Here is a 25,257-nt window from a genome sequence, read left to right on the forward strand (position 1 = left end):
AGTAACCTTCTAATTGGTCTCCCTGCCTTAAGTCTCTCCCCACTCCAGTTCATCCTCCATTCAACTGCCAAAGTCATCTCCCTAAATTGCAGGGCTGACCCCATCATCACCCTACCCCATAAACTCCAGTGGCTCTCTGTTACCTCCAGGATCTCTTTGGTTTTTTAACAAACCTGACTCTTTCTTATCTTCTTAGTCTTCTTACTTTGCTCCCTTCCACTATAATGATGATGATAGCTAACATTTATATAACACTTGCTACATGCCAGCCATCAAGTAATACTGGACTTCTTGCTCTTCCTTGCACATGACTCCATGCCTTTTCACTGGGTGTTCCCCATGCCTGGAATGTTCTCCCTCCTCACCCCTGCCCCCTGACTTTAAGACTCAGCTGGTATTCTGCCTTCTTTAAGAGGCCTTTTTCATACTTACTCCATGCCCCCCACTCCCCTCACTGCCACCACCACGACCATGTGCCTTACCCTCTCAGATTACTTTCCATTTTTCCTGTATTTATCTTGTATGTACCTAGCTGTTTGCATGTTATTCCACCCACTCGACCACGAGCTCCTTGAGGGCAAGGGATTTTTGCCTTTTTTGTATCCTCAGTACTTGCCATAGTAGTAAGTACTTTATAAATACTTGTTGGCTAATTGAAGCCAAGGTTAATTGAATTTGACAGTTGGTTATGTGGTAACTGTTGGTGACTGCTTTATAAAGAGGAGAACTTAATTCTGACCAAATTTCATCACATGGATTTACTATTTGTATTTTTGTAATTTTAGGAATTGGAAGTGACCAGAGCTTATGGGAGTAGCCCATTTTCTTGGCTACACATAATTGATTTTAACACTGAACACATTTTATAGCCACAGATGGGCCTTGTCACTGCTTATATCAATTCAATTACCAAGTTTATTATATATGTGCCTTTGATTATTTCAAGTATAATCTCGCAGTAGGTATTGTTGTTTGCAGTTCATTTAGTTTGACGTATTTGAAGCAGCAATTATGTGTAGCAAAGTCTCAATTAGCCTCACCAAGAGAAGGGAGTGCATTTAGGGTACAAATAATCCAAAATTGTTGAAAATCCAAATCATTTTTATTTAGCTCAGGAATGCTGGATATGAATTTCTTTCCTTTCAGCAAACTTCCTTTCTACTTTCCATTGATTAGCACAGTGCCTGGCACACAGTAGACACTTAGTAAATGTTTATTGATTACTTTTGCCTTATGTTTTAGTTAGCTTGCTTTACTGAGCACATATGTGAACTGTCTAAGCATTGGGGATATCACATGGCAGGGTAGGATCGAGTTCTTGTAGGAAGGTTTTCAAAACTCACTCTCACGTCTTCTGTGAAGTCATTTATCAAGTCCAGTTGTTTGTATCCCTGCAGCATATCTTCGGTCCACCTCCTCCCCTGTTCCTCCTGGCTTGAATTGTTGGGATAGCCTCTTTGTTGTTCTGTTATTTCAGTTTTGTCCAACTCTTCATGACCCCCTGTGGGGCTTTCTTGGCAAAGATATCAGAGTAGTTTGTCATTTCCTTCTCCAGGCCATTTTGCAGATGAGGAAACTGAGGCAAACAGGGTGAAATGACTTGGCTAGGGTCACACAGCTAGTAAGTGTCTGAGATCAGATTTGAACTCAGGAAGATGAGTCTTCCTTATAGCAGTGCTGACATTCTATTCACTGCAACACCACTTAGCTTCCCATAGCCTCTTGACATAGACTCTACTTTTCTCTCCCCTTCAACCTATCCTTCCTATGCCAGTAGAACAACCTTTTTTATACATAGATCTGCCCATGTGGCTCTTCCCTCTCAAATATTCACTGACTCCCTATTGCCTGCCTTATCTCAGATCACTCCCCTATATTCCAACTGAACTGGCTGGCCCTCCTCCCCACCTCCCAATTCCCTGAACTCTCCTATGTCTCTTACTTTGGTCATAGTCTTCTCTGTGACTGGAGCATGCCCTCTTCCTCCCCTCTTGTTCTTTTGAGCTCCTAGCCATGCTTTAAAATGCAACTCAGGCCACTTCTTGAATGAAGCTTTTCTTGATGCTGCCGGTTGGTAATGACCTTGCACCTTCCACATCATGTGGTAGGTACTCTGGTCCACAAATTTCTAATGTACTAAGCATGGAATATTTTGTATTAGAATTATGTTTTGGGCTCATGGCATCCTGCGGTACTATAAACTCCATGAAAGTGAACATGTCTTAACTAAACTAAGTGTCTCTCTTGGTGTCAGACCAGTATTTTGCCATGGCAAGCACTTCACTATTTGTAGAATGAATGGCTGCTGAGTAGCCTAATGTGATTTGCCTCTTATTATCTTAAAGACAGATCACAGTCCTAGTAGCACAGGCACAGTAATGGGTTTTTCCCAATGTTTGAATTATTGTACACGGGCACTCTCTCACATCTCCAAGAGGCAGTTTTCTTGTCGGTAGATGTAATGGACCAGCCCTGAGTACAATTTATCAGAAAGAATGGCTTTTCCTGATAGACAGCTCTTTCACCTATAGAGAAAAGTTTGGTTCTGGCTCTGTCTGGCTAAGAAAAATCCAGACCAGTTTTGGTTCAGCCTTTGATGGTGTACCATAGGGACCCTAAGGTGATTGGAGTGGTAGGTTGTCCTGGTGTTGAGTTATATGGTTGGGGCTGTTCCAGAATTTACTTTTATCTTTGTACCTTTTCTTGATTGTTTATTTGTTTAGCTTTTATTTGTATCCCCAGTGGTTAGCCCTGCAACTGTCCAGCACATGGTAGGTACTCTATAAATTTTAGTTTACTCACTTGCCCACATTCCCTGAGGCCAGCTTTTGAGTGCTATTCTCCCCTTCCCCCACTTTCCAGGTGACAATGGTGGGATGCATTGGTAAATTCTATTCAGAGTTGGACTATTATCCTGTCTAATGGGATTCTGCAGCTTGCATTCAGGAGCTTTTCTGTAGGTCTGTGGGGACCATTGAGAGTGGGCTGAGAAATTCGTCCTCAGCAGCCATAATGGGTCAAATGAATCCTCTTCACCCACCCCCCCAACTGTAATTAAAGCTCAGAGTCTCTTTACATTCATGGGAAATGATTGCAATTCATTTGCAGAAATTTGAAGTGGTCTGAGCTCTCTGAAAGCCCTATGTAAGAGTAAGGTGATGGTATTATCTAAAACCTCTTTATCAGCATTGAGCACCCGAATGTGACAGGTCTTTTTAGAGAAGTGTTCTTCTCTGCAGAAATTTGACACCGAAGAGTTATGACTCAGACTCATATTTCCCTTCCCCCTTCTCTGTATTCATAGGTTTTTTCCGTAGTTGAAACTTTCTTGAAGTTAATGAAACTCTGAAAATAGGAATTGTATCATTCCCTAGAAGAGGAGTAAACTTACTTCTACCAACTGTAACCTTTTGGATAATAATCTTTTTCTGCTTTTTTTTTGGTAGAAGGGTGGGAGTGGGGACTTTCAGATATTTTTACTGTTTGAGCAAAATTTCATTCCAAGAATACTTAGAAAAAAATTCTTGTGTAGGTTTAGTCCAGTGATGATTCTGAAAGGTAAACTGAGGTCATCTCTCCCAATACCATGGAGCACATGTCTATGATTTATGCCATATTTTTGCTTTTGTTTTTAATAACTTTATTGTGTATAGATTTTAAAAAAAACAGACTGTTTCCTCAGTTGCCCAAATAATTCCACAATGCAATGTTCTGAAAACAGTTCTAAATTTCTAGGGGGACTTTCTTACCCCTTCTAAAATGAAGAAGGCCCTTTAGATCCGTTGGGGTAAACGAAAGAATCACTTTGGTTGGCATAGGGGATGTGCTCTGGAAATAGACCCATCTCTTTCATGTTGATCTACCTCCCACCCATGTCAATGTCTACCTGACCGAGACTCCATTTGTTGTTTCCACAGATTTCAGGAAACCTTACTGTGCCTTGGATTACAGGGTGTTCTAGAAAAAGAGCAGTAAGTAAATTTTTATATAAAGCAGCAAGCGGGTCATACCTTCCTTATTGTTGTTAGGAATGCCATGTAGAACACTGTCCTGGTTTTGTAATGCTGGAAATATAGAACCTCATTAAGACTGTTTTATCTCAGAGGCTATATTTTAAAGTAAAATTTACACAATGTTTACAAATACCACCAAGTAAAGGTAACCTTTAAAAAAATACTGCAATCAGCATACCTAAGAAAGTCTTGCAACAGGTTGTTACAGCTGGAAAATCATTTTCATAAACTATAATTGGTAAGTTTTCCTGGGTCTGATTGGTGCCAGCTAATTTGGCTTAACAATTGAATCTTGATTGGGACCAAAATTAGAAGGCATTTTTAATCTTTGTAAATAGTTTCTCTTATCACTTTGTATCTGAATGTTCAGAAGGGCCTAAAAACCCTTATGTTATGGCCATCTTTTTTTTCTACTCTGGTTTTCAGCAATCAGGTTCTAGAAACATTTGCAATCAGTCTTGCAGAGATTGGGAATGGGTGATAGGGTGCCCAGCCTCTCTCCCCATAAGTTCTGTATAAACCTTGATGCTCTGTTCTCTCCAGCCCTTACACCTCTCACATTCCTCCACATCCAATTACCCTCAGCCTCTTCTCTCCACCTTTCTTTTCCCAACAACCCCTGTTCCCTGAATGATCTGACTTAAGTAACATCCCTGTCTCTACCTCTCTTTATTCTGACCCTCTCTGCTAACCACTTCATTCCCTCTGTATGCTTCTGGCTGGCATCTAAGACCAGGATACTCAGTTCCAGTTTTCACTGAGGATTGAGTCTTAAGAATGAGAGCTCCAGAGAAACTGCTAACTTGCATGCTCACAGCTCTCCAGTTTTTCATGAAAGCATTGTAAAGCCATAGCCCCCTCCCACCCAACCCCCCCAACGCATCTTGAAGAACATGTCAAGCTTTGTTAAGAATGTGGTATTATGTGTTGTATTTGCATATAATTTCTGTACATAAGCACCATGCCAAAAGGAAGCCTTTGTTAAATAGATGGACTGCTAAATGGGCAGTGACTTGTGAGCACATCTGGCAATGAAGATTTCTTATTTAATCAAATTTGTTCCACCCATATCATCAAAGCAGAATGAGAACGTTGGCTGTGGCGTGGAAACAGGCTCATTATAGCAGACTGAGCTTTGGCGGGCCAGCCATGCAAACTGGCTTCTACCTGGCTGATTTGGGCAAAAGATGGCAGGAGCTTTGGATGTCCGTAGTACATTTACCTGGACTGTTTCTTGTTGAGCTGTAGCTTTTCAGCACTAGCAGAGGGAGAGGACTGGGTTTCCCGTTTCCTCAGGGCTGGTTGTCTTTTGTATTTGTATCCCTAAACTTTTTTTGTGAGCAAACAATTATTGTTTATCTAATTCAGTTGATGGAACAGCATTCAAATGAATTGAATAGGGGGAGGAGAGCTGGAAAATGTGGGAAGTTCTGAGAGCAAGGTCCATGCACATGGCGCTGGCGTCTGGCCTAGAGATTTATTGGCTTGGGAAGGCCCACAGGCTCCACCAAGAGAGCTCAAACTACTCAGTGGAAACCCTGCTTCAGAAAGTCAGCAGTTGGCTTTGGACCATGAAGACTAACCTTGCCCCATCAACTTCTCTCTTTTTGTTGAGATACTCAATTTTGAAAGCCCCCCAGATTTATTTCTCCTTTGCTTTCAATCCTTCTTAATTTCCTCTTGCTTTCTTCTGCATACACCAACTTCTTAGAGCCCTTAAAATTATATTTTGTACTATTTAAATCTTGGCAGAACTTTTCTGTTGAAAGTAAAGCTTTCCCGATTTAAAGGAGCATGTGACAAACTATTGTCTGAATTCCATCACAATATATCTCCAGTTCTGCTGATAAGAGGCCTAAGTCATCTTAGGGTATCTAAAGAACCTAGTAAAGAGGTAATAGCCACTGTTTGGAACCCTAAACAGTTTTCAGACAAAGGGAATATAAGGAGGTATGTTCAAGAAAAGAGTGGGGAAGGGGGAGGCATGTTAGTGTATCATTAAGTAACCCTTTGAACCTCTACTTTACTTTCCTTTTAAAAATAATTATAAAAATACTTTTGGGAAATAAGCTGTTAAATACCCTTAAAAATCTGTTTGAGTGTTTATTCTTTCTTAGTTTCATTTGCACTCAATGTTATGGGCATTAGTACAATTTGGCAAATACAGGAAGGAAGCCAAGCCGAGTTGGGACTATAAATCTCCAGGCTGCAATAATACTGTAAATCTCCTACAAAAATATGAGAATGTAAGGAAGGATTATTTAGGAGCCCTTTGTTCACTCTACTTGATATTAATTTGGGGGTAATTATTAAATTACACGTAAAATTGAAATTGTATTAGTTTGAAAAGCAAAGCCAAAACTAGAGGCAGTTTGCCGGGGTGGATAAAGTGTTGGACTTGGAGTCAGGAAGACAGGGGTTTGCATCTCACCTCTCCCACCCGCACAGTTCCCTCTTCTGAGCCTCAGTTTCCTCATTTGTCACATGGTGGTATTAGCTGTAGTGCCCAACTGGCGAGGGAGTTGTGAGGTTCAAGTGAGATTGTAGATTTAAAATGCTTTGCAAACTAAAAAATGCTAGAGAAACATCCATCTCTGTGGTTGTCACTTTGAAATGAACCTGTTTCTTGCTTGGCCAGACAACAGTAAACCAATGACCAGGGCCATTTTGGTGGGCATAAGGAGAACAACATTTATCACCACCAAATTTGATATTTGTTACTCTTGGAATTGCCCTGTGCAGCAGGTTGGCCCTGTTTTGATGGCGCACACTAATGTACGAATAATTGGAAACTCATTCCAAAATAAGTTGCATGGGCAAAGAAAACAGAAGCCTGCATTCATAGGTGCAGCTTGGACATGGGACTTGGCTGCATGCCTATGTTTTTTCTCTACTTGAGGTAAGAAATTTATTAGGAATCCCAGTTTGGTGATTGTTTCTCAAAGCTCCTCTTTTTCAATAATATTTCAGCAGACTGCCTCAGAAACAGAAGAAAATGGACGTTTGAGATATGTGACTTGTAAAATCAATTAATCTTCTTTTGATTCGTTTTTTTTAATATGAAGAATACATGGTTCTCCATCTACAATCGCAAATAAAAGATCTGTCGAAGGTCAAAGTACGTTCAGTTCTAGCCAATGTAGTCATAAGATTGAGCAGCACAGATAGTGAAGAGCTGTCCATGAGATGATATTTTTCCTTTACAAAAAGAAATGTACTGGAGCTATACTTGAACTTTGCTTCAAGATTATTACTTTTGGTAAAGTACTTTCTTCCTGCTCAGATTAGCTTTTGTGAATAAGAAAAAAAGGCAGAATCCATTTTAAAATGTGCTTTTTTTTAAATTGGGAAAATAATTATTCAGAAAGGTAGCTGGTCTGATTTACAAGAATTTTATTTATTTACCCTGGATAAATTTTTTATTTATCTGTGATGGAACCTTTGGGACTTTGGGGAAGGAACAGAGAGAGGAGACTAGGTGTATACATTCACATCTCAAAAATCCAGGTGGCCTGGTTCAATTGAGTCTTTCTTGATATGGGAATTGGGTTACTCTGGAATGCTGCAATGCATTACATTTAATAGCCTTTAACAAGAGAAGATGTTTTTGACCTCAAATCAAAAGGAGGTAGCGTAGAGGGGATTTCAGGTCAGGAGACATGGGTTTGAGACCCAGCTCTGTCACCTTCAAGCTAGTCACATAACATTGGCAAAATGAGAGAGATAACCTTGTTGAGTTCCAAGGTCCATTGCAGCTCTGATATTCCATGATCTCACAACTCTTGGTGCTTTACAAACTCTTTTTTTTCTTTTTAGAATGATTTTTCCAGCAAGCAATATTGGAAAGTTGTACAGTTGACTTTGCATCTTCTTCACCCCATTACTATCTTAAACTAGGTATAAGGAAAATTCAATTCAAATGACTACCAGTAGAGCAAAGATTCCCTATAACAAAGCTGTTTCCCACAGAATGGCCCATAGTATGTGGAGCTGTGGATATTTGGCTCTTCTCAGAAGCACTTTTGAATAACTTCCTTCCTTCCTTCAATTCTCTAGAGCCAAACAAGCAGATTCGAGGGCCCAGAAGGGAATTATTGGCCCAACAGAGATATGGCCACAGTACATGCTAACTGTTCTTTATGTGGTGACATCAGCAACAAAAGAGCAAATATGGTTAGATGAGATTGATTTTTTAAAATGTTTGTGGAAGAGAATGTGAGATGAATAGACTTCATTCAGTGCTTTGTGGAATATGAAATGAGTACAAACTGTCTCTAAAAGACTTTGTTTTTACATTTCTTTGCCTTCTCCGTGTTGCTTATGTTACTTTTCTCCCACTTACCAGTAGTTGAAAGATGAGTTGAGAACCACATGACCTGGACTCTGTCCTTAGAGCCATGTTTTTCAACATTTTTATCAGTGACTTAGATAAAGGCATAGATAGATGACTTATCAGATTTGTGAATGACTTGAAACTCCAAGGAATGGCCAACCTAGGTTAGATGATAGAATCAAGATCAAGCTAAAAGGAATCTAATTCAATGATATTTGATAGATATTAATGTAAAGTCCTACACTGTATAGCTGATTTTAAAAATCCAAGCCAGGATGGAGGAGGGCTAGCTAAATGACAGTACCTATGAAAAAGTTCTGGAATTTAGTGGAAAAGCAGCTCAATACAAGTCAAAAAGAAGCTGCCATGATCTTGGACTGCATTAAGAGAAGAGGCCCAGTGTCCAAACACTAGGGAAGTATGGTGGTTTCCCTCCTTTCTGCTCTGACTAGACAATTGTCTGGAGTGTTCAGTTCTGGCCATCATGTTTGAGGGAGGAGGGGCCAAGACAGGCTAGAGCATGCACAGAAGACAATAACCAGCATCAATAGGAGGATCACTGGAAAGAAGTAGAACTGTTAAGACCTGATCCATAGTACTTAAAGGACGACGAGATAGTCGTCCTCAAATATCAGAAGGGCTCTTAGGTAGAAACAAAATCAGGCTTGTTCTCCTTGGCCCTAGAGGGCAGAACAGGTGGAAACTACAGGGAGAGAAATTTCAGCTGGATTAGAAGGGAGAGTGTGCTAACAATTAGAGCTGCCCCACATTGGAACAAACTGCCTCAGGAGATGGATTTCAGATCCCTGGACTTCTTCAAATAGAGGCTTAGTGACCACTTGTTAGAGATGGAGAGGTGGCTTCTACCCACATACTAGTTGGACTTGAACTTTGACATTATACGGTTCTGCCTGATTAGACATTGGCTCAAAGCTCTGATCTATTGTTAAATTTTGTCCTGTGGCAGAGTTGGATATGTTTTGGCGTCTGTGCAGGTCAGAGGTGCGAAGCATTGGGGAGACGTGGGTTGTAGACCTAGCTCTGCTGCTGATTGGCTCTATAGCCTTGTCACTTAGTTACTCTGGGCCTTGGGCTCCTCGTCTGTAAAATGAGATGTTTGGAATACTTGCTCTCTCTAGCCCCTCGAAGCTAGCTCTCAGATTTTATCTCAAAGCAGGGAAGGCTCTAAGAGAATAGAAAAGGACAGACAGTAGAATTAGCCAAGACAGGGACTGAGAAGTCATCTGTAATTACTGACTCCCATACTTGTTTTCTGATGTCTATAAAGTCCTTGAAAATGGTCTGTGCACGTATTTAAGGCTGCCCTTATTGAAAATGTGAGAAGGAAACGGGCAGGATTTTGTGAGCAGTTTTCTGACTGCAGATCAGCTCTTCAGGGGGATGCTATAGATATAATTTACCCATATTTTAGCAAAGCATTTTACCCAAGTTGCTCATGCTATCCTTGTGGGAGAAATGAAGAGATGTAAGTTAGATGATGGTACAATTGTGTGAATTTGATAGGGCTGAATGTACAGTTTTATACTCAATTAAAAAAAATCAGTATCCCAAGTACATAGTGGGGAGTTGTGGCTGGATAGCAATGTGTTTGAAGAAGACTTGGAAGCTTGAGTGGACTGCAAACTAATATGGTGGCCAAAAGAGTGAATGCAGTCTTAGGTGGCACTTGACTGAGGCACAGTGCCCAGGGCAAGGGAGGTTCCAGTCCTGCTGTGCTTGGCCCTGGGCAGACCACATCTGGAAAATAGGGAGCACTGGAAGCTGGAGGCCAACCAGGAAGGCAAAGGGCTTTGGTATGATACCATGAGGATTGCTGGAAGGAACTAGGGATATTTAGCCTAGAGGGAAAAAAAGAGATTTAGGGGAGACCTGATTGCTGTTTTCAAGTCAAGTGAAAGAAGGAATTGATTTGTTCTGTTTGGCCTCAGAGGGCAGAACTGGGAGTAATGAGTAGCAGATACAAAGACTGAAATTTCGGCTTGATGTCAAGAAAAACTTCAGAGCAGTTAGAGCTGGCCAGAAGCGGAATGGGCTGCCTCAGGAGGTAGTGAGTTCACCCTCACTAGGAGCCTTTCAAATGAAGGTTTAATGACCACTTGTCAAGTATGATGTAGGGGGAATCCTTGTTTAGTTATAGGTTGGACTAGCTGGCCTCTAAGGCCCTTTCCAACTCGGAGATGCCATGATTCTGTGATCGATAGCTATAGAGATATGAGTAGTCCCTGCAATGGGATTCTGCAGCAGATCTTAAATTTTCAAAATGCTGCTTCTGGGAGATGAAGGAGGGAGAGAAGTTCTCAGGCCTTGGATTTGTTTACTCCGGTAGTGACTGAGAGCTAGAAAACTGAGCATTTTAGATGGGGGTCTTGTGGCTGGAAAAATTGTCCTTTTAAGGGAATTATTGTGAAAACTGAGATATATGGAGCTTGATATAGTGGCTCAAGAGCCAGACTCAGAATCAGGTAAGGCCTAGGCTCACCTCTCTCATATGTGAACAGGTCACTTAACTTCTTGGGCCACCCCTGCCCCCCAGTCATTCTCTAATGCTTATGGTACACAGAAATGGCCGAGCTTCACCCAGAAGAGGTTATTTATTTCCACACTAGGAGGTCCCCGACCCCCCAGTCATGAAATCACAAGCCCTCCCCCTACCAAGAAAAATATTTGGTAAAATTATTTCAGGAGTTATTGAAATCTTTGGGACAACCCAATTTTCATTTCAAACAACTTTTTCTTTGGGTCTTTAGGTGCCACAAAATCCCTGTTTTTCAAATTATTTAGCCAGATTCTCTTTTCACAAACAATGAAGGCTAGAACACACTGAGTGACCTGGTTGTGTTTCTTCTGTGCAGCCCCCTGATGCTCAACTTATAGATACTGAAAAGTCTAGGAAATTCAAGCCCACTGTTCACAGCAGGCCAGAGGGTGGCATAATGCCAGTGTAAGGTTCAGAGCTCCAGATAAAACACCAGCTTGGGAGTTGGAAGATGGATGTTAGCTGTGAGATCCTGGCCTTGCCACTCAGAAGCCATGAGACCATGGGAAAGTCACTTAGCCTCTCTGATCTTCCATTTCCCTACCTGTCAAATGGGCACAATAATTTTTTTTTCACCATGCCTTTCAATTTTCCAAGCTCAGGCTTAAGGGGCCAGTGTTTTCAGAAGTGGTTCTAACCCTACCACCCCTCCCCACACCCTAGAAGATCTAATGTTGGCCATTGCCTTGGTGTACCAGTCTGGGGCATTTGGATGCTGAGGTCTTCCTCCCATCCCTCCCAAGGGCTCTCTCCATGCTGCTTTCTGAAAAGAAGAGACTTGGGATATGCTTGCAAGAAATAAGCTCAAACTCTTTGGCATAGCCTTGTGATCTTGTTTCTCCCATCCATTCTGGAAATGTTATTAAAAAATATATTTGTGGATGAGCCATAGTTATTAAAGTTGACATCTTTTCAATAAAGAAAAAGCAAATCAAAGCTGGGGAATGGTAATGAGACATAGGTTACCTTAACACAGCCACTCTCAAAAGTATGAATATTGTTAATACAGAGTAGTCTGAATAATTATATCTATTTTTTCCCTTTCACCTGCAGGTTGTGGGGTGGGGGTGGCAGGGTAATTTCCTGTTAAATAGAGTTTTTATTAAATTAAATTAGTCTTGACTCACAGCTGCTGCAAATCAAATTTCTAATTTTCATGAGTATATTTGCCCATTCCCAGGTAGGGGCCCTTCTGCCCCCTCATCCCATCAAGTCTAGGCAGTGATTCAAACTGTTGAGCCTTTCCAATTTTAATAACTTACAAAAACAATTTAAAATATTGGTTAGACTTTAGCACAAGAAGATGAAGAAATTTTAAAGAGACAGCCTCTGAAAGGAACGGTCTGCAACTAAGCTTTAGCTAAAGGAAAAAGAATAAAGCAGAAGCAAGTTTGATTGGGGAGGAACTTAGGTTGCAGATTCTCAGTCTTTCAGTAAATTTCCGAGACATCCAAAGCAGACTGGTGGGTTGTTTTTTAGTTATTTAATTTTTTTTTCTACTGCAGACCTCTGTAAACAATGCTGCCATACAATCCCGTACCATGCACCCAGTGGACAGTCAATAAATGTTAATTGGCTGGCTGACAAAACATCTTTTCCAGCAAAAGGCTGGCCATCGATTTCTTGCCGCATTTAAAGTTATGCAGAAAGTTCTTTTCATTAAGCATTTCTTTATATCACATATTAAGCAGAGCATATTGGTGACCTGATATAACACTGCACAAAAAAACAAAAACGAGCTCCCTAACATGGAAAATCTATCTGTATTTTTCCTACAATAACATTAAGATTTAGAAAAGTATCCTAACATAAAGTGGTACAATGTCTAGTTGGTACTGGATTTCCCTCATTTCTCATCCCAAATCGTGTGGCAATTGTCTTTTGGAGATGTTTAGAGGTACAAGGCATACATTCAGAGGATCACTATCTTTCAACAACAATATGTATGTGTGTGTGTTTGTGTGTGTGTGTGTTTAAATTAGACTGTTCCTATAGCCTCTTTATTGTATATTTAATGCTCCTTGCTTGTCTTGTGTTTCATAGGTTGTCACAGCTAGGAGAGGAGGAAGGGGTAGTGGGGAGGGGGTGCAGCTGACCAGATCCCATATGCCAAAGAGCCTACACCAGTTGTCTGCCTCTCCAGTTCAGGGGATCTGAGCCTCAACCTTCATGTAAGGAAATGTTGCATGGGATCACTGGCTCCCCCAACCACCTCCAAAATAGAACCAGGGAGGTGGATACCCATCAAGCTGTGCTAATCTTGTTACCTTACCTTGGTCAGGAAATCAACTGCAACTGTTGGTTCCAATTGCCCCATTCTAGGGGCTGTTCGATCCTTTGGTGGCAATAGCTAAAAGCAATACCATAGTCCCTGTTTTGTGAATATGCAAATTCACACTACCAGGGTACAAGAAAACCAATGGGATGAGATTGGGGTGGGGGTGGGAGTACGGAACTAGGCAACTTCTAAGGTCTCTCCAAGTTCTGGAATCTCCATCTGTACCTACTTCTACAAAGCTTACAGGCAAATTCCCAACATGTCATAGTGCCCATCCTGTTTAAAAGTGCAGGTTACTCCACATGTACCACTAGGCACTTTGTGGGGGATGGGGGGGAAGGAAGGAATTGTGCTTTGAGATCGACTGAACATAGTTACAGCCCCCCTGTATATCTGGCTTCTAGGGAACGTCAAGAATTGGGTGATCAATCTGGGGGGGGCACTTACCACACTGAGCAACAATTCTTGGAATATGTTTTTCAATTGTTGCCCACTAAGTTTGGAAGAGAAACTTTGATGTTCCTGTCCAAAGAAGATGAGGAGATTACTCTAGGGAGTTCCTTAACGAGTCCAGTGTTCTGTGTTCAGTAGTTTTATTTCTGGAAACGATAGTATGGATTTCCCTCCACCACCACCACCACCCTCTTCTGCTTGTCAGTTAAAGGGATTTTCCCCCCTGTTTCTGTCTACCATCATTCTTTGTGACAGTCCTCTAGCAGTAATCGAAAGGGCTTGAGTGACGAGCAAAAACATTGAAATGTTAGCTCGACAATATCCGTTTCAGCACTGGAGTTTATTGCTGATTAAAAGAAAGAAAGAGGAAGAGAGCCTTCCAGAAGCCTTGCCTGCATGGCTACATTGTGAAGATTTATGATGCTCCTTTAGGAGAATCACCAGAGGACTATATTAGTTCTAATAAGCCAGCCCAGCGAGAGAGGTTTGTACCGACCAGGATATTGGAGGTGCATTATGTTTCATAAGTACAAAGTACTTTGGAAGGAAAGCAAACAAGGGAAAGTTATGGCTCGCTTATAAAAATCATTGTAAAAAATGACGGCCCAAGTTTATCTATCTCTGAGTGTCGTAGATAATGTAATGAACCCTGCTTCTTCAGCCTCTCTCAGCTAGATGGATTGCCCCCCATCAGATGCTTTAAAATTTAATAGGGAATGGAGAGACCTGTAGGTTTACAGGGATGACTAGATCTCCTGTGTGTAATAATGTAGCTAAGAATTGTTTCTGATATTAATAAGGTCCATTTATTTTGCATCTGTCTGGTTTTATTTTAGTGGTCATACACCCAATTAACTTCATTATATTGTTACACTATTCGTACTATTACTCAGGACCAATAGTTTGAGGAAAATGAATTTTGTGTATATTACTAACATTTTTTACATCTATTGCTCCATTTACTTGTGAATCTAAGCTTAGGTAAAACCCTGGCACATGTTGTGTATGTGTGTGTCTGTTTGTCTACCTACTATGTACAAGGCACTACAGCCATTTATTATGGGGGGGGGAAGACTTTGAAATGATTTTTCTAAAGATGATGATATATCTGTCTCCCTCTAGCCAAAGACTTGCTTTTAATTGTCTTAAAGGGCATGAAATAGATCTTGTGTCAGGTGGCATTTTCCATTTCTGAAAAAGAAAAATGAATTTCACAAAGGAATTCCCAGAATTGGGCAGTATGGCAAATACGCAGGCAGCTTGGGCTGCCAGTTACAGAATATAGCCAGTCGTCCTGTGCTGTGGCCACACCTTCAACTGCAGTACTTCGGCTTGACCTGGCTTTTCTAGCGCCACCACTGTGTGGCAAGGCTAACTCATGGGCCACCTCCATTTTGTTTATTTCCCCCCTCATAGAAGTCTTGTTGCGTGCAAGTCAAAGGACCTGCTGCATCCCAGCATCCCAAGCCTGTGGGGGTAGGGAGGATGCCCTCCAGGAAAGGTTCATCTTTCTTCTGTCAAGAAAAGTGGATGTGTTTTACTCACAAATCTGGGGATTGTACTTAATCAAAGAGACTGATAAAAGCTGGATTTCTCTATTTGAAGAAGAACCCTAGAGAATGTTGGGGGATATTAGCAAATAGATTGTTGTATTCAAGCAGGATTACTATTTTGATTTATTGAGTCTTTTAATCAAGGGTATTATGGACTGTATTCTCTCTCTCTCTCTATCTCTCTCTCTCTCTCCTCTCATGATTGATACCATATCAAGTAATGGTTTTCGTCCATGGGAATATTTTTACCCATGCATAACTGTCAGAGATGATTAACTTGAGAACTCTCTTTACATTTTCAGCCCTCTTATTTCACCAAACTGCTTAAGGGAGTGTGTGTATACAGTGTCTATAGATTGTGTGTACACATGGTATGATCATAAACCCAGGAAAGGTTTTAGAAAACCATGACAAACATAGTCAACTGAATATTGTCATCTGTGAATTTGATAAGCATGCCATCTATTCCTTTATACAAATCAATCACCAAAATGTTCAATGGTACCAGACCAAGCCCAGTCCCCTAAGGCACTCTACTAGAGACCTCCCCCTCCCATGCTTACATTGACCAATGTTACTGACTACTCTTTGACTGTAGTCATCCAACCAGTCCTGAACCACCTAACTAGACTGTGATCTAGCCCACATCTCTCCATCTTCCCCACAAGGATATAGTGAAAGAAAATTTGTTAAATGCGTTGCTGCTATCCAAGCATTCACTTGATCTACCAGTCTAGTTAATCTATTAGAAATGGGTTGCTAATGTTCATTGACTTCTCTTATTAGCTTCCTTCATTTTGTCAAATTGTCAGATTTTTCTGCTCTCAGACACAGGTGGATCCTCTTCTGCCCCCTCAGCTTTTCCTTCTTTGTGTTATCTTTAAAGCCTTTTTTTCATTGTCTCTTGGAAGACTTCATTCTCCCTAGTAGCCTGGAGAGTAGAGAGTCATTCCTTCAGTCCTTTTGCTTCCTCCTCTGGGAAGGAGAACAAACTGTGTTGTGTACATACATGGCTGTTACTTGTCATGGGAATAAACACAAGCATAGCACACACTCTGCAGGTTATTGCCTTCCATGCTGCCTAGAAATGAGATCCTTAGTTCTCTGCTGTTCTTGTTGGTAGCTTTCAAGATTGGGGGTGGGGTGGGAGTGGGAGAGTAGGGTGGGGGTGGGGAGGAAGCTTCAGGGGTCTCAAGCTAGGCCTTATTTATAATGGGCCTCCTGTCTTCTCTGGAGTGATGATGCTAGTTTGTTCAGCTGCCTTTGATTGGCAATTAGCAGCTTCCTGTCAATGGCCCAATTCAAACAAGCTGCCTGCAGCTGTTTGTGACAGGGTATCCAGCAGAATCCAATTACCAGTCATTTTTTTTTCCTTCTTCCTACCTCTTCCATCCTCTCTTGATGATCAGATTTCTGAAACCTGTCTTGACACCTCTCCACCACTGCTCCCCATGTCAAGGTTATTTATAAATAAAGATAAGACAGTTCAATTCCAATGTAATTTAATCCAGTGATGCAGCTTAGAATTATCTCCCAATTTTCCCCAATTTGCTAAAGGGTTTCATCTGTTCCTAAGCCTAATGGAATAAACTGTTAGGCTTCGGGCTGTCATAGACCATGGAGAGCTAGAAAGACCTTGGTGGTCATCTAGTCTACCTTCCATTTTCCAGATCAGGATACTGAGGCCCAGGGGAGACTAGAGCCAAGTCCAGGGATCTTTCTGCTATATCCATGCCCTCACGGGGGTTGATTTGGGCTCATGTTCTAAAAGGTTAGTCCCCAGGCTTTTGACTGGTGCCCAGAAGGGCTTCTCCCTTGGCCAGCCCTCTCCCAAGTCATCCTTTGGGTTTATGTACAGCTTTTCATTTTCTGTGCTCCAATTGCCATAGTGAATAAATGATGACTTTTAGAGAATCTCTTAGAAAACAATAAATAAAAGAACAGGAGCTCTGCACCCCTAATTCAGAGCTCAGTCAAATCTACCTTTATTAAAAAAAAATTGAAGCAGGAATTCAATTGCTGGACATAGCTCTGTGGCCAATACAAAATCCAAAAATGTTTCATGGCCTCAGTCTCCCTTCCTCTGCAGTTGGGCCAGGTCTGCATGGGCAAAGTGATGTCAACAGAGTTATCTAGTCATTTGGGCCAAGTCCCTTCTTTTTCTCAGATATGATCTCCAAATAGCTCTTTTCACCAAATTACGAAGATAATTACTTGTCTCCTTCACTTTAGCAGGGAAGTCTAGGCTAGCACTCACACATAGTAGGTGCTTGATCAGTGTTGAATTTGTTGCATTGGACTGTATCCTTAGACCTTGGACAGCGTATGTATGATACATGAAGCCTTCGCTTTCAGATCCAGCACAACTAGTGAAAGATGAGAGGTCACTCTGATTTTTTTCTGAGTACTCTCTGAGAAATTCCCCTTCTCCCTTAAACTCCAGCCCCTTTTCTTTTTCCAAAGGGGCATTTGAAGTTTTAATGCTAATTGATTTTTGTTACCTTATTTATTTTCTTAGTTAAAATATGCTCTTAGGAGCCTTAAAAATAATTGCTCTTTCCCAATAAGCTTCTACTTAAGAGGCATTGTCAAAATAGGTCGCTTTCAGTGCTGCTAATGTTGAGACCCCAGCACATTTCCAGCAAATCAAATCAGTTTTTATTTAGTTCAATTTAGGGGACTAGGCGGCTTTGGATGCCCTCTAAATGAATTACAAATTAATTGGCTGAGTGTGCTCAGCGTTCTGTTTATTATTCCTTTCAGACTGGCAGGAATGCACATTAGCTTGCATCGGGGCATTTGGGACAATGGAAAATTATATGAGTATTTAGACTGGTCATTTTGCTGGGTTATCTGCATCTACCCAGGACCTTGCTACAATTTCTTTGCATTCTCTTTTCTTTTGAGACATCTCAGCTCCTCATCTATTTTGCAATCAGTCTGGTCCAAGTACCTAATGAGATTTTTATGTTATAAATCACTTCAAGAGTTTCTCCTCTTGATTAGAAAAAGTTGGATAGGATATTTTGATTCACTTATTGGGAAGATGTAATTTAGTACTAGTACTTGTAATGAATGTTACTAATCATTAGGTTTTTTTCAAGGACAGGAAGAAAATAGATTTAGTAAATAATATTGACTAATATGAACAACTGTAGCAGTACATTTCTTACAAAGAGATCCACTTTAATTGGAGAGACAGTGAGAGAGTGCTGGCCTTGGAATCAGGCGAGACGTGGGTTCGAATCCTATTTCTGACGCTTCTTGGTTGTGGGACCCTGGGCAAGTCATTTAACCCCTATAAACCTCACTTTCATCCTCCCTTCTCTGTAAAATGAGGGTAATCTCTGTAGTGCTGACCTCACAGGGTTATTGGAAGAATCAATTGAGATAATGAATTTTTTAAGCACTTTGCAAACCTCAAAGCACTAGATAAATGATTAATTACTATTTGATCTAAGTTCATTCTCTGAGTAGTAACTCTGGAATTTATAGAGCCCCTTCCCCCACCAAGTGACAAGATTTTCTTCCTATAAGACTTTCAAAAGCCTACTCCATGTGGTCTCCCCTCATTTACCTGGCTCTTACCCATTGAGTTGTTCTAGCTGTCAGGATCATTTTCCCACACTGTCTGTGTGTGTGCAGAAGAAGAGCTTTTCAGCTCCTGGCTGGGGCCCTAAAACTCATCCCCTTTGAATGGTCAGCAGGCTAGAGGGGAGCCCAATGGTTCCCACTGCGGGGTGTCTTTTCCCTTGAAGGAGTACCCTCTCTTGGAGGTTTGTCAGGATGATTGCCCTGCCCCCTTGCTAATTGGAGTCATCCTGGGCTATTGCAAAAGCATAATTAGGAATTGGTGGCCTAGCAAGCAGGTCACTGGACAAACAATCACAGGTCCTGCCTTGTCCAAGCAGCCATGGACTCCCAGTGTGACACTGGACAGATCATTTTGCTCCTTTTCCCCAGTTCTTTCTCTGTGAAATGGCGGGGCTGATGCTATAAGTCTTGGAAAGGGAAATGATTTTCCTAAAGTCCCACAAGTAATAAGTGAAAAAGCCAGAATTTGAATTCAGGTCACAGACTCATCAATGTAGAGCTAAAAGGGACCTCAGAAGCTATCTAGTCCAGACCTGTCATTTGAGGAAACTGAGTCCCAGGCAGGGTAAATGCCTTACCCATGTTCATACAGGTAGTATGCAGGAGGATAAAGGCAGTAATTGAACCCAAGTCCTTCTTTCTTTCTCTTGTATCCCACTGCCTCTGTCTTACTCCCCGATTTGCAAGGGCGCTTCACAAATTGATTGAATTAAAACAATTCCTAAAGCCCTCCTTTCTCCACAGAAGCCATTTGCTAAGTATGGGGTGTTCATATCATCGTTGGAAGGAATGAGATGGCAAAGGATTTCAACAGTCTAAGCTAGACTTATCATTCAGGTCTCTGCTGCCATAGTCGAATTCTTCTGGCTGGATTGCATTTGAATTCTCTTTCCACACTTTTCGTCTTGGCCTCAATGAGAGCCCTGAAAGGAAGCCCATGGAAGGCAGATTGAGATAAGCTTTGTTTAAAAGCCCTCCCCTTCGAAAGGTTTGACTGAGGTGACCCCAGTCACATCATGTTAAATGTTGCAGAAAATCCCCATCTCAAAAAATGACTTCCGTTGTTATTTCTCAGGGCAGTGGGGTATCCTGAAAAGAGCTGTAGCTGGGAAGTCAGAAGCCCTAGGTTTGAGCCAGGTTACCTACTACCTGTGTGGCCAGTCCCTTAACCCCGTGGGCCTCAGTTTCGTCGTCTGTAAAATGAGGGGCCTGGAAGACAGGGCCAGCTAAGGTCCTCTCCAGTTCCGAATCCTGTGAAGCTCAAAGCCCATCACCACATGTGCTCAGGAAGGCTAGCTGATCCCATTAAACATCAAAGACATGCTCTGACCTGGTCAGCCAGGCACAAATAATCTAGCACATCTCATCCTGGGCAGCCGCTCGGTACAATCCTTTCATTCCAGGCTTCTAATGAGAACATTCTGTTTTGCAGCTCCAGGACCGCACCCAGTTCAGCGACCGAGATTTAGCCACCCTCAAGAAATACTGGGACAATGGCATGACAAGCTTGGGCTCTGTTTGCAGAGAGAAAATTGAAGCAGTTGCTGCAGAATTAAATGTTGACTGTGAAATAGTCCGGGTAAGACTTGTGATCCTTGTCTGACAGAGGTGGAAGGGGAGTGTGGAAGGATGCCTTTTAAAGTTGCATGAGGTGACCTGAAATAGCCCATGGTAGGTACTGCATGGAGATAAAAGCCTCCAGCTGAAGATTATATTGATCAGCCACCGAGGCCACATTTGACATCCCATTTGCAAGGAGTTTACATAAAATTTCAGCGGTGTCAATGATCTCAGAAGACCAAGAGGAAGTGGTAGTTGGAAGAAAGTGGCCCAAATGTAATACTCTTCAGAGGAAGGTCTGAAGCGTTTTCTTATAAACTCCTGGGGAGCAAAACAGAGTCAGAGAGAGAGGGGGGGTGACCATGAGTGCAAAGGTCACAGAGCTAACGGTTTTTGAGTTAACAGGGACCTTGGAGACCGTCTAGTCCAACCCTGTCACTTTGTAGATGAGGAAGCTGAGGGTCAGAGACCTCCTGTCCTGTTGCAGAGCTGAGTCCTCTGACATTCGTCCTCCAAGCCTCCTCTGACCCCCAGCCTTGTCCTGGCTCATGCCCTGAGATACTGGCAGGGCTGGGCAGCAGGGCTGCCTGCAGAAGGCTCACTTGCTTCTATTCCTTGGAATCCAGATGGGAATTAACAATAAGAGGGTTGATGGAAGCCAGGACAGCTCTAGAGCTGGAGGATTTATGATCCAGTTGGCCTCTCGCTTTCGAAACGCTGCCAAAAACCCATCTCAGTGAAGCAGGAGCATGAGCAATAAAGCCAACCTCTATTGCTGAGTGGGGGCAAAGGGGCACCAGAATTTGGAGCTATAACAGCCAGAGCAATTCGGCAATTTGTCTGATCCTTTTTGATTTTGTTTTTGGACCTGGGCAGCATAGGAAAGGTGAAAGGGGACACAGCAGTGTGATATCTCATATGTGAAAGTGGGTGTCCCCAAAGTCTTAGTGCAGTTGGAAGCTAGTAAGGCTTAAAGAAGCTTCGTTTCCGCCTTTAATAAGTTATTAAAGCTTGAAATTGCCCTAAGACTTTGGGGACACCCAGTGTATACAACAACAAATCTAACAGACAATAAGATAAAGTCTAGTTGACCAGCTACTATCAAGCACCTACTGTGTGCAGAGTACTGTGCTAGGCACAGGGGTAAAGTGAAATTTAGGTAAGACAGAGTCCCTGTCCCCATAGCCTTTATATCCTAGTAGGAGGATGAGGTACCAACACACATGAATGTCCTACCTTATATCATACCATAAATGCATTTGGGAATTGAAGAGCAAAGTGCTATGTGAGGTCCAAGGGAGACAGGAAGGCTTTTCTGTAAATCACAGGATCAGAGATCAGAGCTGGAAGGGCCTTTAGATAGACAGTATAATACCCCCATTTTACAGATGTGGAAGTCCAGGAAGAAGTGAATTGCCTTCAGGTAGGAAGTGACCGAGGGAGGGTAGGAATTCCATAGACCCTCCAGGCACAGGAAACAGTAGGGGCAAAGATGCTGACCCAGAGGGCTTGAGGAGGAGGGTGGTAGTAGGAGAACAGACCTTTGTCCAGGCTGGGGGAGTAGAGGGCTTGGAGGGTCATCGTGGACCAAAAGGTGTCCTCTCATGCACCTGTCTGAAGCCAGCTCCTCTTTGTAGAACGCGGTAACACAACATCCAAGGTACTGTGGGAGGCAGGGCCAGTCCCAGAAAGCCACTTGAGAGGAGTGCAGCAGAAAAGGGAACAGTCACGAGTCCACAAGTCACATCAACAGCTAACTAGAATAGGCCACGCCCTCCTGAAAGCAGTTATCGGTGCCAGTATTAAGGGAAGAAATAGTTCTGTGTTGGAAAGAAATAGAGGCAGCTCCCCATTTGCACAGGTCTCCCAGCTGCCAGTCACCTGGCTAGCTTAGAAATCTTCTCTTCGGCTCAGGGGGGCTATGGAAAGTAGGGACCAAGGGAACATCTGAGCTAACTTCCCCATTTAGCAGAGGAAGAAACAAAGGCCCAGAAAGATGAAGTCACTGTCCCAAAGCATGTGGCCCTTCACAGAGGCAGGATTGAAGCTAGGCTCCTCTGATTTACAATCCAGTGCTCTTTTAAGTCCTCTACTTTGAGGAAAGGCTGGCTGATCAATCAACCAATAAGCATTTATTAACCTCCTACTATGTGCTAGATGCTGAGGATACAAATAGAAGGAATGGGACAATCCCAGCTTTCAAGGAGGAACTTCAATTTCTCAACCTCCTCGCCTCCCCCTCCTGGTTTCCCTGGCTTCCTTTAAGTCTCAACTAAAATCCGACCTTCTACTGGAGGCCTTTGGATTTTAGAGGTAATAGGGAGCCACTGAAGTTGATATGGGGTAGGGGGAAACAGGATGACATGGTCAGATCTGGGCTTGAGGAAAATCACTTTGGCAGCTGTGTGGAGAATGGACTGGAGCTGGGAGAGGGTTAAGGCAGGGAGATCATGTGGAGGCCATTGCAGTACTTAAGGCTTGAACAAAGGAGGTGGCCATGTGAGTAGAGAGAAGCAGTTGGTTGTGGACCGCTTGTCAGGTGTGTTGTAGGGGACCCTGGGTTCGGATCCAAGTGGAACTGGAGGCCCCCTGAGGTCCCTTCCCACTCTGTGCTGCCACACCAGGAAAAGCAGGACCAGGGAGGTCCATGGTCAGAGAAGGACCCAGGAAGGGAAATATTCCTGCTTTCCTCCCCAGGAAGAGATGCCTTTGTCCTTGATTGCTTTGAAGGGTCATCCCGTTCCATTTTATTGGGCTGGCAGCAAAAGCGAGGTTGGCATTGCCTGTGCCACACCTGCTGGGGGCAGCCCTTCCCTAGTTTACCCCCAGCCCTTGGCAAAAAGCTGGCTCAAGGCCACAGCATATTTCCTTGTGTCTGAGCTGAGTGGATTATCTGCTTTTTGGAATAGTAGGAGCCAGTTAATTCAGTGGATCTGCTCTGTGCCTCTTGGAATGGTGAACCAGCAGTAGAAGGGAATGTGTGTATAACACACTGAGAGGTACAGACCATGAGGACTTCAGGGATTCAAAGAAGGAAGAAATCATTGTGGGCAGGAATGGCCATTGTAGGCCTTGTAGGGCTGAGGACTGAGTGGACCTTGTCATTTTCAATCCTTCTTCCATTTAAAAGCATTTAATAAAAGGCAAATTATGGCTCTTGATTCTCCCCCTCTGTGCCAGGTGGCCATGGCTACATGGTAGTTGTTCTGATGTTTCAGTGGCCTGCAGGCTTATTATGAGTCACTAGTGACATGTAGCCTCCTGGAAAGCTCATGTGCTTTTGGACCTAGCATGCAGGAGTAGGGAGGTGACAGTTTCACTATACTCTGCCCTGGTCAGACACGAGTTCTGGGCACTAAAGGCTAGTGATGAATTGGAAAGTATTTACAAGGTGGCAGCCAGTGTGCTAAAAGTCCTTAGCATCATGCCATAGGAGGGTCTCTTGAAGGAACTGGGGAGATTTAGCACAGATAAGAGAAAACCTGGGGGCAGGGTACATGAGAGCTATTGTCAGCTGTACATCTATTAGGATTATTTACTTTGGTCTCAGAGGGCCAAGCAAGGAATGATGAGTAGGAATTACAAAGAGACAAATTGAGGTAAGGAAAAACTTTCTAAAAATGAGAGTGATCCCAACATGAAATGGACACTGTGGAGAGGTAGTGAGCCAAATTCTGCCTAGAGATCTTCAGGCCGAGGCTGGATGACCACTGGCTCACCACTGGTTCTGGTTTAGGGATACAGGTGGAGACTAGGTGGGCCTTTGGGGTCCTATCTAGCTCTGGGCTTCTCAGATCTCCTCCCAGAAAGTGTCCTCTCTGACGAGGCACTTGTTGACAGAATATAGAGACCTAGCGAGCGTTTACTCCACGTTCCCCAGCCCCTTCTCTCCCAGAAGGAGGAATTGGAGCAACCTCTTCAGGGAAGCTGGGGAGCCTGCAGCCTCCCTCACAGTGTGGGGCCCAGTGGACTTCCAAAGCAAATGGGTTCTCTTAAGAGAACTAGAGGGCGAGATGGCCTGCTCTGTAACACTAAATAGTTTCATTCCCCCCAAAACACTCTTTGAGCTCCTCGACAGGCCATGCTCATAGTAGGCACTTAATGCTCTTTGATTTTAAGATGTCCACAGAAACATTGAGCTGATTTTTTCAGTTATGGGTAAGTAAAATGAACCACTTGTACCTCACTCTTTGGCTCATGATTGGTGGGAAGGGGGGAAGAATTGGATTTTTTCTATTTCGCTTCTTGACCTTTGTCTCTAAAGGGTCTAAGGGGGAAGTGTCAGGACCTTTCTCTCCTGGCCTAGTGTGTTTTCATTTGGTTCTTTGATAGGCCCTTTAATGTACAGCTTGGCTCTCATCAGCAGGTCCATATTGAGCACCTACTGTATGCAGGGTGCTGAGTGATATGCCAGGGACCCAAAGGCCTCTCAGGCATGTTTAGTTTAGTGGAGGATCTCTCCCATGTAGGTCAGGGTCAGAGTGGATCGATATCCAAATACACCCTCATGCACCCAAGCACTTGAATGATGGGCATGTTTGAATGTTGGCAAAACACTGTCAAAATGATTTTTTCTGGATTGAAATAAACTTCTTGGAAAGCAGATTTGTTTTTCATCATTTTGCATGGTGTTTACTTTCAGAGTAGCAGGATTTATTTGAAATCTCTTTAAAAAAGAAGAGTAGCTTTTTGCTTGTAATACAGCTTTACTTTGGCTTTAAGTTAGATATATTCCTGAAAAGTTATGCTCAAAGTACATACAGCAATCTCTGTTATCTGGCCTTAGTGACTAGGAGCTGGAAAGATGCTGAGAGATCATCTGGTCTAATCCTTGCCTGTTACAGATGAGGAAACCAGGGCCCAGGGACATGCAGTGATTTGCCCAAAGACACACAGCTATCTGGGGGCAGAGGCAG

At 42.7% G+C, this 25,257-nt stretch overlaps 1 protein-coding gene across 1 annotated transcript in view; it reads left to right on the plus strand.

Moving 5' to 3' along the window:
* HDX (highly divergent homeobox) overlaps positions 1-25,257 on the plus strand; it is a 68,388-nt gene that overhangs the window by 12,554 nt on the left and 30,577 nt on the right. Inside the window, exons 3-4 of the mRNA XM_036740183.1 lie at positions 3,918-3,971; positions 20,214-20,360. Of these exons, the coding sequence (XP_036596078.1) occupies positions 3,918-3,971; positions 20,214-20,360 (201 nt within the window). The remainder of the gene's footprint in view (positions 1-3,917; positions 3,972-20,213; positions 20,361-25,257) is intronic.

This window comes from Trichosurus vulpecula, chromosome X (genome assembly GCF_011100635.1).
Source record: "Trichosurus vulpecula isolate mTriVul1 chromosome X, mTriVul1.pri, whole genome shotgun sequence".
Classification (NCBI taxonomy): Eukaryota; Metazoa; Chordata; class Mammalia; order Diprotodontia; family Phalangeridae; genus Trichosurus; species Trichosurus vulpecula.